This window comes from Sorghum bicolor, chromosome 10 (genome assembly GCF_000003195.3).
Source record: "Sorghum bicolor cultivar BTx623 chromosome 10, Sorghum_bicolor_NCBIv3, whole genome shotgun sequence".
Classification (NCBI taxonomy): domain Eukaryota; kingdom Viridiplantae; phylum Streptophyta; class Magnoliopsida; order Poales; family Poaceae; genus Sorghum; species Sorghum bicolor.
Window position 1 is genome coordinate 59,372,675 of NC_012879.2, and position 12,182 is coordinate 59,384,856.

At 41.4% G+C, this 12,182-nt stretch overlaps 1 protein-coding gene across 3 annotated transcripts; it reads right to left on the reverse strand.

Annotated features, from left to right (window-relative positions):
• On the reverse strand, positions 445-10,268 carry LOC8065586 (probable histone acetyltransferase HAC-like 1). 3 transcript variants are annotated; one of them, XM_002438930.2, is made up of 17 exons: positions 9,966-10,268; positions 9,348-9,577; positions 9,080-9,179; positions 8,811-8,958; positions 8,183-8,671; positions 5,724-7,084; positions 4,682-4,981; positions 4,319-4,600; positions 3,882-4,010; positions 3,549-3,749; positions 3,316-3,458; positions 2,891-3,200; positions 2,654-2,793; positions 2,191-2,269; positions 1,720-2,097; positions 1,140-1,354; positions 445-1,029 (listed from the first exon to the last, which is right to left on the reverse strand). In XM_002438930.2, the coding sequence occupies exons 2-17, from the start codon at positions 9,527-9,529 to the stop codon at positions 918-920; spliced, it is 4,569 nt and encodes a 1,522-aa protein (XP_002438975.2). In that variant the 5' UTR covers positions 9,530-9,577; positions 9,966-10,268; the 3' UTR covers positions 445-917. The 3 variants fall into 3 exon arrangements, with proteins under 3 accessions (XP_002438975.2, XP_021304206.1, XP_021304205.1); XM_021448531.1 differs by having other exon boundaries at positions 2,654-2,739; positions 5,724-7,144; XM_021448530.1 differs by having other exon boundaries at positions 5,724-7,144; positions 9,966-10,267.

Below are 12,182 nucleotides of genomic sequence, written 5' to 3' on the forward strand. Positions count from 1 at the left end.
GCAGCCGTCCGCTGCAATCCAACGGGCAACGGCAACTCCACCAAAGTCACCTTTTTTTTTTTAGGATCTCCACCAAAGTCACCTGGCTGGTAGGCCAATTTGAGCGGCAAAAAGGTTCTATGCAGCTCTTTTTTTAGATCGCTACTGTTTAACAAATTGTCAATGATCCTTTTTGCTGTCAGATCTTCATTCTTTCCGGTCGACCTCCTTTGGCGCTAGACATAGCGCATTATTTATAAGTTCAAACTCTTTTTCTTAATACAATGATATGTAAATTTTTTTTGTGTATTCGAGAAAATAAAAATTTTCGGGAAAAAAAAATATTTTCCGCCCCATTTGCAGGCTTATTTTTTCCACTCCTTTAGAGTGATGCGTTAGTACGTAGGAGTACGTGTGCTTCATCAGTGTCATATGTTCAGAACTAATTTGCAGGTTCAGGTCTGCTTTCTTAGAAGTAAATTCATATCCAGTTCTCAAGTTGCAGTTAGTTCAGAATATCTTTTTTCATTCAGTGTCAGGAAACACCTTTTAGAACCTCTCAGTATAAAAAACAACAAACATAACACTACAAAATTTCCTCATCAATATACAGTTAAAAACTGCCCAGAAACCTATCATACTCATACATGATAAACATTAGAGTATGGTGAAATCTATCACACTCTAAGGTATGGAGCACTATCAAGTATATTGGTCCAATCGGCATGGTGAAACACTACTTAATCAGAGACAAACCACCAGCTGCATGCAGTGGCACTTTCGGGCAGGTGAACTGAGCAAGCAGCAAGCCAATAACGGCTGGAAAAAGGCAATAAACTTTATGCTGTCGTTGTTTCTATGCAGACCCTCTTGATCTGCATGCCTTGGTATCTTTTCTCATAGAGATATATTTTATATGTGTCATTGCTTTTATTCATTCATACCGACTTGTGAGCTCGTTGCTTCATCATCTCATCAACGGCAGCGCGCCTCCGGGACTCAGACTGCTGTTGCAGCCGTTGCATCTTTCTCAAATGCTCCTTTATGTACCTGTTTCCAGTCACAATTCAGCTTTCATATGAAGAAATCATGCACAGGTGTTGTCAGTGCATTGTGATTGTGTTGGGAGGTGCGTGTGTGTGCGTGGGGAAGGGGGGCACCTGCATCTGGGAACATTACATTGTGCTTCTTTGCAAGCCCTTGCATGTAACTGAATAATGCTCCACATTTTCTTACACACACGACAGCCATTTGATGCACGTGTCTGGCAATTCTTCCCATGATGGAAGATTGACTTAAGTTTTTGGCAGTTGAGGTACTGACAAGGACCACGGCATGCTGCCGCGTGCACCACAAGTCGAAGCATTGTCTGTGCCTGCAGCATCACAAAAAGAAAATCATCGTAACAGAGTCAAAGATCAATTCCTTCAGGGATTAATCAACAAGTGGATAGCAAAAAGGCTCAGGCTTTCCACAATAAGTTGATTACATTGGTAAGTTTATTGGTAACACAAAAGGGGCCTCAGCATATCAAACAGACAAAGCTATAAGTTACATTATGCACAAAGGATCCCCATGGTGTGTAGCTTAATAGCATGATTAACTGGCAACTATCAAAAAGACCTTATAAATGTGAATGAAGGTATGGAGCAACTGAGCTTCTATACAGTGACCACCAATGCTAAAACGGTCACACAGCAAAAACCAGACGAATTACAACAAATGTAAGAAATATAATACCATGTCAGCACTCTTCTTTCGATGAGCATCCCTGTTTGCTCCCACTGGATGCTTCGTTAACTTGTGGAAATGATTGGTCCCGGAATTGTGTTTGTAACAAGCAGCACACTCGTCATAATCGCATTCTTTGCACCGCCACTCTTCACCAGTTTTGATATCATTCTTGCAGACATTACATGTGCTAACGAAAGCTGGTTCAGTTGGATTGTGAAGATGATATAGCAACATCATCGAGGAATGTTTTGCAGCACGAAGGGTATCATATTGATAATTGTTTCCTTGACATAGACTCAGGAATGCCTGTCTGGTGTAAAAAAATTCACTTTCTAAGATGCCATCTCTGTCCTTGGTATCTTTAGGCACCCCATCAATTTCGACCTGAATGATGACATCGAGTAAAATATTTGGCATTTCTGACATTGTTTCTTTATTTTTGCCTGGTTAGTTAAAAAAAGCTTTCGAATAACTTACTGGATGTAGTGTATGCAAATCAGCACTATTAATTGGGTGCCTCTCCTTCTCGTCACACAGTTGTTCTGCATTATAACAACTGCAACAGAAGCCTCGTCACTCGTCAGTCTCAAAGGTAATAGCAATCATACTAAGGCCCTGTTTGGTTCCCCTTGCTAAATTTTAGCTAGCTAAACTTTAGTCACTTTAGTAGCTAAAGTTCCAAACACATTGACTAAAAGGAGCTAAAGTAGTTTAGTTCCATTAGTCACCAAAGAGTAGCTAAAATAATTTTAGCTAGCTAAAATTTAGCAAGGGGAACCAAACAGGCCCTAACTGTAACAAGATCAATTGAAGAAATGCTCTGTAATATTTTATTTGATGTTTTCAAGTTGCACCATGTACAGAACCATGATCATGCACATATATTATACAAAAATGTTTTCATATTATTGTACCCCATTATAAAAACAAATCAACTTACTTGTCACAAATAGAAAAGCTTTTGCATTGATTGCAGACCCAACGCCTTCCAGACACCATAAGGATACAGCAGTGACGACAAGAATACTGCAAATGAACCATAATGAGATCTTCTTTCATTGGGTAAATGGCTTCTCCAAGCTGCACAGCATCATTGATGGTTAATAAGATACAAGAATGCTCAAGTAAATTTTGGTTTAAAGAACATATCTTGCATATTTTTAAGAGAAAAATATACCTTTTGCATCAGCATAGCATCCTTTGAAGCATTCCCACTTAAATCGGTAAGGCCAGCAGCTTTCAAAGCTCTTTTTGTGATAGTCTTCTTTACCTTTCCCTTCCTCAAGTTTTTGCCATCTTCTGGTAGGAAAATTTGGTTTATTATGTCTTCTGCAGCTCCAGGCCAATAATCACCATCAAAATATGGCAAGCGAGCAGCGGTCACTTTAGCCTTGCAGTCTTTCTTAGAGTTAAAAAAGTGCTCATATAGATTTGTCAGCTCAACAACTATACCCGCATCAGTAGCTTTTTGAATCATAGATAAGTACCTGCATGCAGAATAATAAATCATGCCTACAAATGCCAGGTATGATATTCATTAATCGTTATTCTAAAGAATCCTTTTGACATGCAAAATGACATAACGGCAATAAATGGTATTACCATTCTCGCAGTTTTTCAGACTTTGGTGTCTTCTGAATCTCCGGATGGCAATACATAATGTAATCATCACCTTTCAAAGGTGGGCATGCCCATATGTAACAACTAGTGAAACCCCGCTGCTTACAATGCTGGAGATAACCTATCTGTAACATATACACACAGAAAACTATGGTTAGACTAAAAATGGAATGTGATACTAGTAATCACACTGATACTGATTATAGTAATATTACCAGAATTTCATGGTACACAAACGTTCGTAGGGCTTCACCAGAAACTGTTTGAATCTCAGGTCTAAAATATTTGACAGAATCAAGGTACGACAAATAAACACGACGTTGGTTTGGCAATGCACATTCTGCTCCATATTCTTGCACATATATGCCAAATAGGCACACTTCCACACCATCTATTCTTTGAAATAAAAGAATAGCCTGAAGGAAAAATGGAAAAGGAAAAACAGATATGGAGCTTTTGTTAGCAAAAGTTGTCTTCCCGAAAAGGTGATCAAATAAATAGTAGTCACATGTGATTTTTTGCTTCACATGACCATATAACTCTTTTACCTTGGACTTGTAAGGAAACTCTATTGGGTAATTCTCTTCTTGAAAAAGCTCCAAAAATTTTGGTTTAACTACCAAATTCTTGTCCACTGATGAAACAACTCTGACCACAAGCCCCTCTGCTCCAGGAACCTAATGAGGGAAAAATCAGGACAAACAAAATGACTAGTTCTGGATTTTATGGAGACTGAGAATCACATGAATGCGCATTCCTGGAAGTTTTTTTAGCAGCAATCTTAACTGTGTACTTGCATATAAAAGAAACAAATGTTCACCTGAAGTAGATAAGGGGCAAGAAGAACAAACAATACTCAGAAAGCACAGATGCAACTAAAAGAAAAAGACCTCACAAAACCTTGCACTTTCACAAGAGGAGTTTCCAAGATGTGACTATATTGTGAAAGCTTAAAGAAAAGATAAGTTTAGCTTCTATTACCAACCTCATTGAAACTTTTCCCGTATTTGTTGGCCCTATTCTGTCTCTCCTCTTTGAGGCGTTGACAAAGGTGCTCTTCTATATGATCGCTAAGCACAGTCCTTGGCAGATCTTTCGCCCCAGGAACAGTATTATGCAGTAAAGGTGCACGCGAACCATCTTTTATCTCTTCAATACAGCAACTGTGGCAGATATATTCTGCGTCTTTTTCTTCAGCATTCCTTTTGGCATTAAAAAGAGCACAAATCTGGTGCTGCCAGCGTTCACATCTGTCACATTGAGCCCACTATGGAACCAATTGATTAGGTTAAATTAGTGTGCAGAAAAAAGATGCATAACAAGGAAAGAGAGAAACTGAAATGCTTACTGCTTCTTCAAACTCGTCATTGTTTCTTTTCTTCTCAAGTTTTGACTTGAGAAATTGAATACTGTCCACCAAAACTGAGTCACTGCGAGACTCATTGTAACATGGTACACAAAAGTAGTAGGGACCACTTTCAGTGATAGTACCACTATAATATGGTGCATTCTTTTTTATCCGAGCACCACAGGGAGAACAAAATTTAGGTGGAGGCTCAAAAAAGAGCTTTTCTACTTTGCAAAGCTGGCATGAGTTCACATTTTCCCATTGTCCTAGTAATTGGTTCTTTTCAGCTTTAGCCTTACTCTGTCATATGAAGAAATAATTATTGCAATAGTTCATACTTCATAGTGACATAAACATATACTCTTGCACAAGCTTAAATTATACCCACATGAAAACAGTAAAACATGAGTCCAATCCAACCAAAGATTTGTTAAAAAACAAATATGTGTATAGGTTTTAGAAATTTCAATGGCAACTGCCCATGGTGGATCAAGGTAAAAACTTTTGGCAGTGGCTAGGGTACTAAGGTAATAAACATGCTAATTAGGAAAAAAACAGGGGGGAGAACATAAGACCAACCTAAGCTTTCTGGATTCAAATCCAAGCTTTCAAGATATTGCACATGGGCATTTCTTAGCAACATCTAGAGCCAATTGCAAGAAATACAAGTTTCTTATCTTCTATCATTCAACATGCTAAGGTTTTCATTTTGCTAATGCTATTGCAAGTTCAGCTCCATCCCAAAATAACTGACCCATGATGTCAAAATAGCTAAAGTGCTTCTTATTTTGCTAGTCAGCAGGAAATCCCAGTATATAGTATATCTGACTGCTTATTGTTTCCATATTTGAATATGACAACTCCAACGATCTGATTAAAAGAAACTATTTATGGCTCAGGAGAGGAAATTTTCTGGAAAAGTTTTTTTAAAATGCTAGACATCACATGGTCTGATGGTCATGCAAGCAATAGAGAACTCTGTTCATTAACTAAAAATAATACAGTATGCAAGATATCTTTTTTTCCTAGTCAAGAGTCATACCTGACCAACCCATTGTATTGTACTATGGGCATGTTCATATATTTGCTCTAGAGTGAGTGACTCCAAGAGTGAAATACCTTTTCTCTTTTTTTTTCCTGTCTTGGACAGCAAGACATCTGTAGATCCACTTGCATTCATCTTAATATCAATAACACCTTCATTTGTATCATTGTTTGGCAAACAATTTTGTTGCTCAACATGTGAATCCAAATGATTTGAAACACCAGGAATTGCATAACTTTCCACTGCACCAATTTTCCGAACAGTACCAGATCTAGTTATCTCAAGCTTTGGGGGTGGTTGCATATCAGTCTCAATCTTTACCTTTTGTTTTGGATATATCCTTTTATCCTGTCCAAGATGCTTAGGTTGAGCTTGCTGTGACACAAAATCTGGGCATGCTCGAGGAAAAGAGATATAAGCACTATCAGATACATTGGGAAGCATGGGTTGCAACTTTAAACGCTTTGATACAGGTGGTTGATCATCAAAGGTTTCAGTTTTCACCAGTTTGATGTCTATTGTGTCACCATGTACCCCACTGAAACTTCTTTCAATTGCATCCCTCTTGTTTGTTTGATCACAATAGCGGCTCAGACTTTCATTTGCTTTGCTACAAACAGGACAATGCTTATTAACACAATTATTATAGTGATACATAGCCTCCTTTGATTGCCTGCAGTATCTATACTGGCAATCTATTCTTTGGCAGTCATTAGAATGCTTTAATATCTCCTGTGCACGAACACAACCTTGTAATTTACAAGTACCTATAGGACTGCGACAATTTTTTGCATGAATGAAAAAGCAGTATACTTTTGTTGAAAGCTTTGACTGTTTATGATCAGGAGTCATAGCATAACCAGGAAGGTGCCAATTAGATGAAACATGTTGTTCTGCTGCATCTTCTGACATTTCTCTCTGCACCATGTTAGTATTTTGTACATGTGGAGAGAATAATTGCCGAGAATATGACTTAACCCGAATGGGAATATTATGATGGACAAATTGTTGACTGGTATGGTCTATTTTGTCACTACCTTCATTTGCTTTTGAATACGTTGGCTCATTATATGGTAAAACTCCTTGACTTGATATTTGCTCATCACGACCAGAACCAAGCTTCCATTCCCTCACAAACAGGGAGCAAGGGCGATTTGGCTCAAAATAATGTTGCTCTTGAAATATTTGTTTGCAAGGCAACTGTAATTCCCTAAAGTTCACCTTATCTGTTTGATCCAATACCTCGGATTTTATAAGAGGTTTTGGTTGAAGAGTTTGATTGGTTGTCTGGCTTGTCAGCAATGCAAATTTCGTTCTTGAAGTGGACAACATATTTGTAGCATCCATGTTCTGATTACCTGTAGGTGTTAAGGTTGCAGAAATGGCGCTGTAACAATTTCTAGAAACGCCCAATGATGCTGGAAAATAAAAAAGTACATTTAATTGTTTTGCAACGCCAAATGTCTACAATGGGCACAAATTTGCTAACTGATAATAAGACATAACAGGGTAACCCATGTTGAAGGCATAAAATTGTATCAAAATGTGCAGCAGTATCTACAAAACTTTTCATAAAACAAGGCGAGTCTAGTGCAGTGTGCAGACCAGATAGAAACTAAAAGTCGCTTATAAGTTCCACATTTCTAAAAGCCACTTACAGTAGGGCGCCTCCCCTATTGTATTTCTCCTCAAAAAAGACAGGAATACATGTCAAAAGACCTGCAAATCAAGTATCATTATGCATACTATCTCACATCCAGACCATACTAGTTGTTAGATTCCTGTGCCAATGTCCCCTGGGTTATTGTGCTAGTTACTCCTAATTATCTCCTAGACTGTAGTGCTAGTTACTCTCCTAATTACTCTGCTATGCGCCACCCTATGTGGGCATGCTCTTGGCCTTCCCAGGCCCCTATATATCTGTAATCCCTTTGTAATCTCTGTCAATCAATTGAATACAACAGGCAATTCTGCCTTTCACTAGTGACTAGGACCTCTATTGATATTTATTGGCAATTTCACAAAATTAGCATAACGTTTTACTACACTACACGTATTTTTGTACTGAATTTGTCAAAACATGTGGGTTTTTGCTGCAGAAGATTATCAATGGTTAATATACTGAAGTATATCAAGTTTCCACAGAAAAAATCATGGCAACATCATCACCCTCAAACACTGCTCCGAACGGGTAGTATGATTTGCATAAGTTGGAAAGATTTTTATTTTTCTCCCTAAATAAATAAAACACTCAAAAGAAATATTGAATTCGACATGTATTCCTTTTCGGTGACATGGATAAAATTCAGATCAAGAACAAAACCCAAAGCATGTGCATCTGCAGGATTTGCTGCCAAAAAGTAGTACTGCCACTACCAATCTATCTAGATTATAATGGCACAAATGAATAGCATAAGTGAGATATTGCACATGGAAAAAATATATAGCACACATACTTTGTGTTCCCTGTGGAGGATGACGATTGAATTCTCTTTGCAATGATTTCTCAGGCAAACTGCCATAAGATGACAAATTCATAAATTCTTTCTGCGCTGATAGCTGCATATTGGAGCCCATAGCACCATTAATTTGTGCATCCGATGAACCATATGAGGAGAAATTCTCCAGGATTCTTGAATCCACTCCAGAGCCAACATGGGTACCTAGATGCTGCAGCGGATAGGTACTTTGGTTCATAGAAAATGGCCTCGGCTGCTGCTCCTGCACTAGAGGCATGGCACTCCACTGCCCATTGAGGCATCCAGCTCCATTGGCGCCAATAGGATTGGCAGGTGAAATCTGATGATGGCTAAATCCTGGAGCCTGAACCATATGATCTACCTGCTGTTGCATAATCACTGGACACATCGCTGATGAGTCACTATTAGCGGTGGAATTTTGTGATACCTTGATGAATGGATCCTGGTAGCTGTTGGATATGGATCCTGCAACATAAATATAGTGAGTAGCTGCATATGAAAGAACCAACGAGAGGAGTCTGGAAACATAAGCCAACTGCAGGTAGTTATAACAGTCATTGAGCTACGTCCTGTGTTCCCCATTCGCACTCACTCTAAGCCATACCAGGTGTTGGAAACATTGTGATGTAGGTGGAGGAACTTGGTGTCTGACGTGACATTTGTTGACGCTGATGACCTTGGCTGGAGAGGGACCTAATAGCAACTTGCAAGCGTGGCTCAATTTGTTCTTTCAGCATTACATGGTAGTCAGCCTGCTCATAGGAAATATATATTTGTTTTGTAAAAAACGAGGAAAGAAGCACATAGCAGCAAAAGCATGGATACAATATACTTAGAGCTGCTAAGAATGAAAATGAAATACAGAAGTTTTACCTTTGAGTAAAGTCTGTACAATTCTTCCTCTAACTTCTCTGCAAGTTTCTCAAGGCTCTGGCTATCAGCAGCTTTCATCTCCTTTCTAAGCCAATCAAATCTGCCAATGATAATATGGCATTAACAAGCATCATAATTTAATCTAAACATAAAACCTTTCGATTAGCATCAGTTCTTCAGTTAGTGCAATACATCTTTCAACAACGCAGCATAAATTACAACCCAGAGCAAGCTGGGAGCTTGGGATTTGGTAAGAGGTAAAGCTTACATCTTGTGGCGCATCTCATTGCGCATTCTTGAGAACAGAGGATCCATGCCAGTGTGGCGTGAAGCAGCTTGCAGCGGCTGGTGCTGCTGCAGCAGCCTGCTGCCACCAAAGTTCATCTGAACTGGCTGCCCCGACATCTGCTTGGACAGATGTGCTGCCTGTCCAACATTTATCCTGCCCATCAAATTAGCGCCAATGTATCGCCTTCATCATCAAATGATCAAATGCAGCTGAGCGCATCAACCAAAAAACAAGAATAAACCATGATCAGATTTTTATTGATAGACCAGTACAAGGGACCATTTAATAAATAAATGAAATCAGCAATATGTAACAAAAATTCAAACCATACACACGAGACTGATCAACACACCCACCCTGCCAACAACAGGACTGCAGACTTGCATGTAGCATCCAGGGTTTCAGTTGAACCCCAAAATTTTTAGAAAAATAAAATAAAACAAGCAGTATCCCAAAATTCTCAGTTGAACCAAGAAGTGCTGAACAATGCTGAAGTGGATTAATAATACACCCCTAGAACAAAATTCCACGACAAGCTGAATGCAGCGAAAACACATTTAAAAAAAAAAGTTAAAGGGGAAGACAGGGATGAATCACCAGCGGATTCAGCAGCAGCAGAGGGAGAGGACGGCTGGTTCTGCGGCGGCGGTAGGACTGCTGCAAGCCTGCAATGCCGCACACCCAGTCCTCCACGCGAGACGCGCGTCCGGCGTCCGCCCCGACCCTTGCCCTCCGTTGTCTGCGCCGGAATCGAGGTCAGCCGTAAGGCCTGATGCCTCAGGCGACTGTGAGTCACGCACTCACGCCTTCCCCGCGCGATCACCGATTAGCAGTCGCCGCCTGCAGTCCCGGCCGATATCAGGACCAGGCCAGAGATGTTCTAGAAGGAAACGTCCGAGAAAAAAAGGTAAACTTTTCTAGGCTGCCCAATAAACATTACACTGAGACTAAGTTTTTTTTTTGGCTAAAAGTAAATTTCACTAGGCTGCCCATTAAGCAATACTCCTGCATAACGGATTTAGATTAAGGCCCATTTTAGTGGTGGTTTTTTATCTTCTTTTTTTTAAAAAATAGAGTAAACCCAGTTTTTTTTGTCTTATTACACTACTACAAAATAACTTTATGGAGGCGGGCACATTGGATTTTTTAAGGCGGGCAAAGCAACCGCCTTCATTCAAAGGTCACCGTTAATACGGTGACTATGGAGGCAGGTGTTTTTGCCCGCCTCGGTTAATCAGAATGATAAAACAAAAAAAATAAAAAAGCCTGTAGCCCAAATGTAGCTGGGCCTAGATCTGGGCCTTGCACTAGTGCCCCTACGTGCCGCCACCGCTAGGGTTGCAGGCACTGCCTCACATGTGCACCGGGGGTGCTCGATCCGCCGCCATGTCTTCGCCTCGAACCATCGATGGAGGAGCCCGTTGTGCCTTGGATCTGGCCGGAGGAGACCATTGCTGCTTGAATTCAACCGGAGGAGATCACTGCGCCTTGGATCCGGCCAGAGGGAAGCAGGTGACCGCCCGCCAGTACAGGGCCACCGAGGCCACATCGTGCGCCCCGTTGTGGCCTGACCAGCGCCAGAAGGCGTCCACGCGCCGCCCCGCTCGGTGGTCGGGGAAGGGCTCCGCCACTGTCGCTACTACGGGTAGGAAGGGGCGCCCCTGCTAGCTACAAAGAGGAGAGAGGTCGCTGGGGAGGGGAACAGTGGGATGGGGAGGGGAGGGGCGGATGGGGAGGGAAGGGGAAGGGCATTGGGCTCTGGGCGTCTCAGTGGATGGAGAGGGAAGAGGGAGAGGAGGGGCTAGGACTGGTGGGAGTGGTGTGGGAGTGGGGTGGGAGTTAGGGTTTCTGATGAATTCGTATATATATTGAAGATGGTAATGGGCCGGTATGGGCTAGTGGGTTGGGCTTGATTTACCAAGGCGGTTGAATTATAATGCTCGACTCGTTTAATGATTTACCGAGGCGGTTGCGGTAGAATGTCCGTCTTGGTTAATATATATTAATTGAGGCGGGCCGGTTAGGTTGCCCGCCTAAATCAATTTTGCGAGGCGTTTTTTTAACCACCTCGATTAATAAAAAATAACCGCCTCGGTTAATCTAAAGTATTAACCGAGGCAGTTCAAAAGGTTGCCCGCCTCCAATGCTATTTTGAAAAGGCCTCGCAAAAGATCTTTTTTATAATAGTGTTAGTTCCAGCTCTTCCATATACTTTAGCAAGAAGGTAAAGGTAAAGCCGAATAATGCCAAGCAGACCTTAACATAGGTTATATGAGCTCACATGGTGTGGGGGTATAAACCCCTATACCCTCATGGGCCTATATGGGCCGCACCATCAGAGGTGGCTCGACCCACAGGATGAAGACGTGCGGCGCACGACTGATCGGCGTGCACCGCAAGGCTACAAGATATTGTACCAAATAGGATACTTCGCATGTAACTCTGTCCCTTCAGGATATATAAGGAGGGGCAGGGGTCCCCTAGAGGACAGATCATACAAGTTATTCTCTCAACACAAATCAATACAACCAGACGCAGGACGTAGGTATTACGCCAACTCGGCGGCCGAACCTGGATAAAAAGCTTGTCCGTGTCTTGTGTCACCATCGAGTTCGTAGTTTGCGCACCGTCTACCGATAAACTACTACCGTGGGTATACCCCAAGGTAGACCGCCGACCAGCTTTCGTCGACAGTGGCGCGCCAGGTAGGGGGTGTGCGTACAGCTCTCCCGACGAACAAGATGGCCATCATCCCCGACTTCGCGGTCATGGCGGGCGGCTTCATGTTCACCGTCAGCTTCAACAGCTTCACCA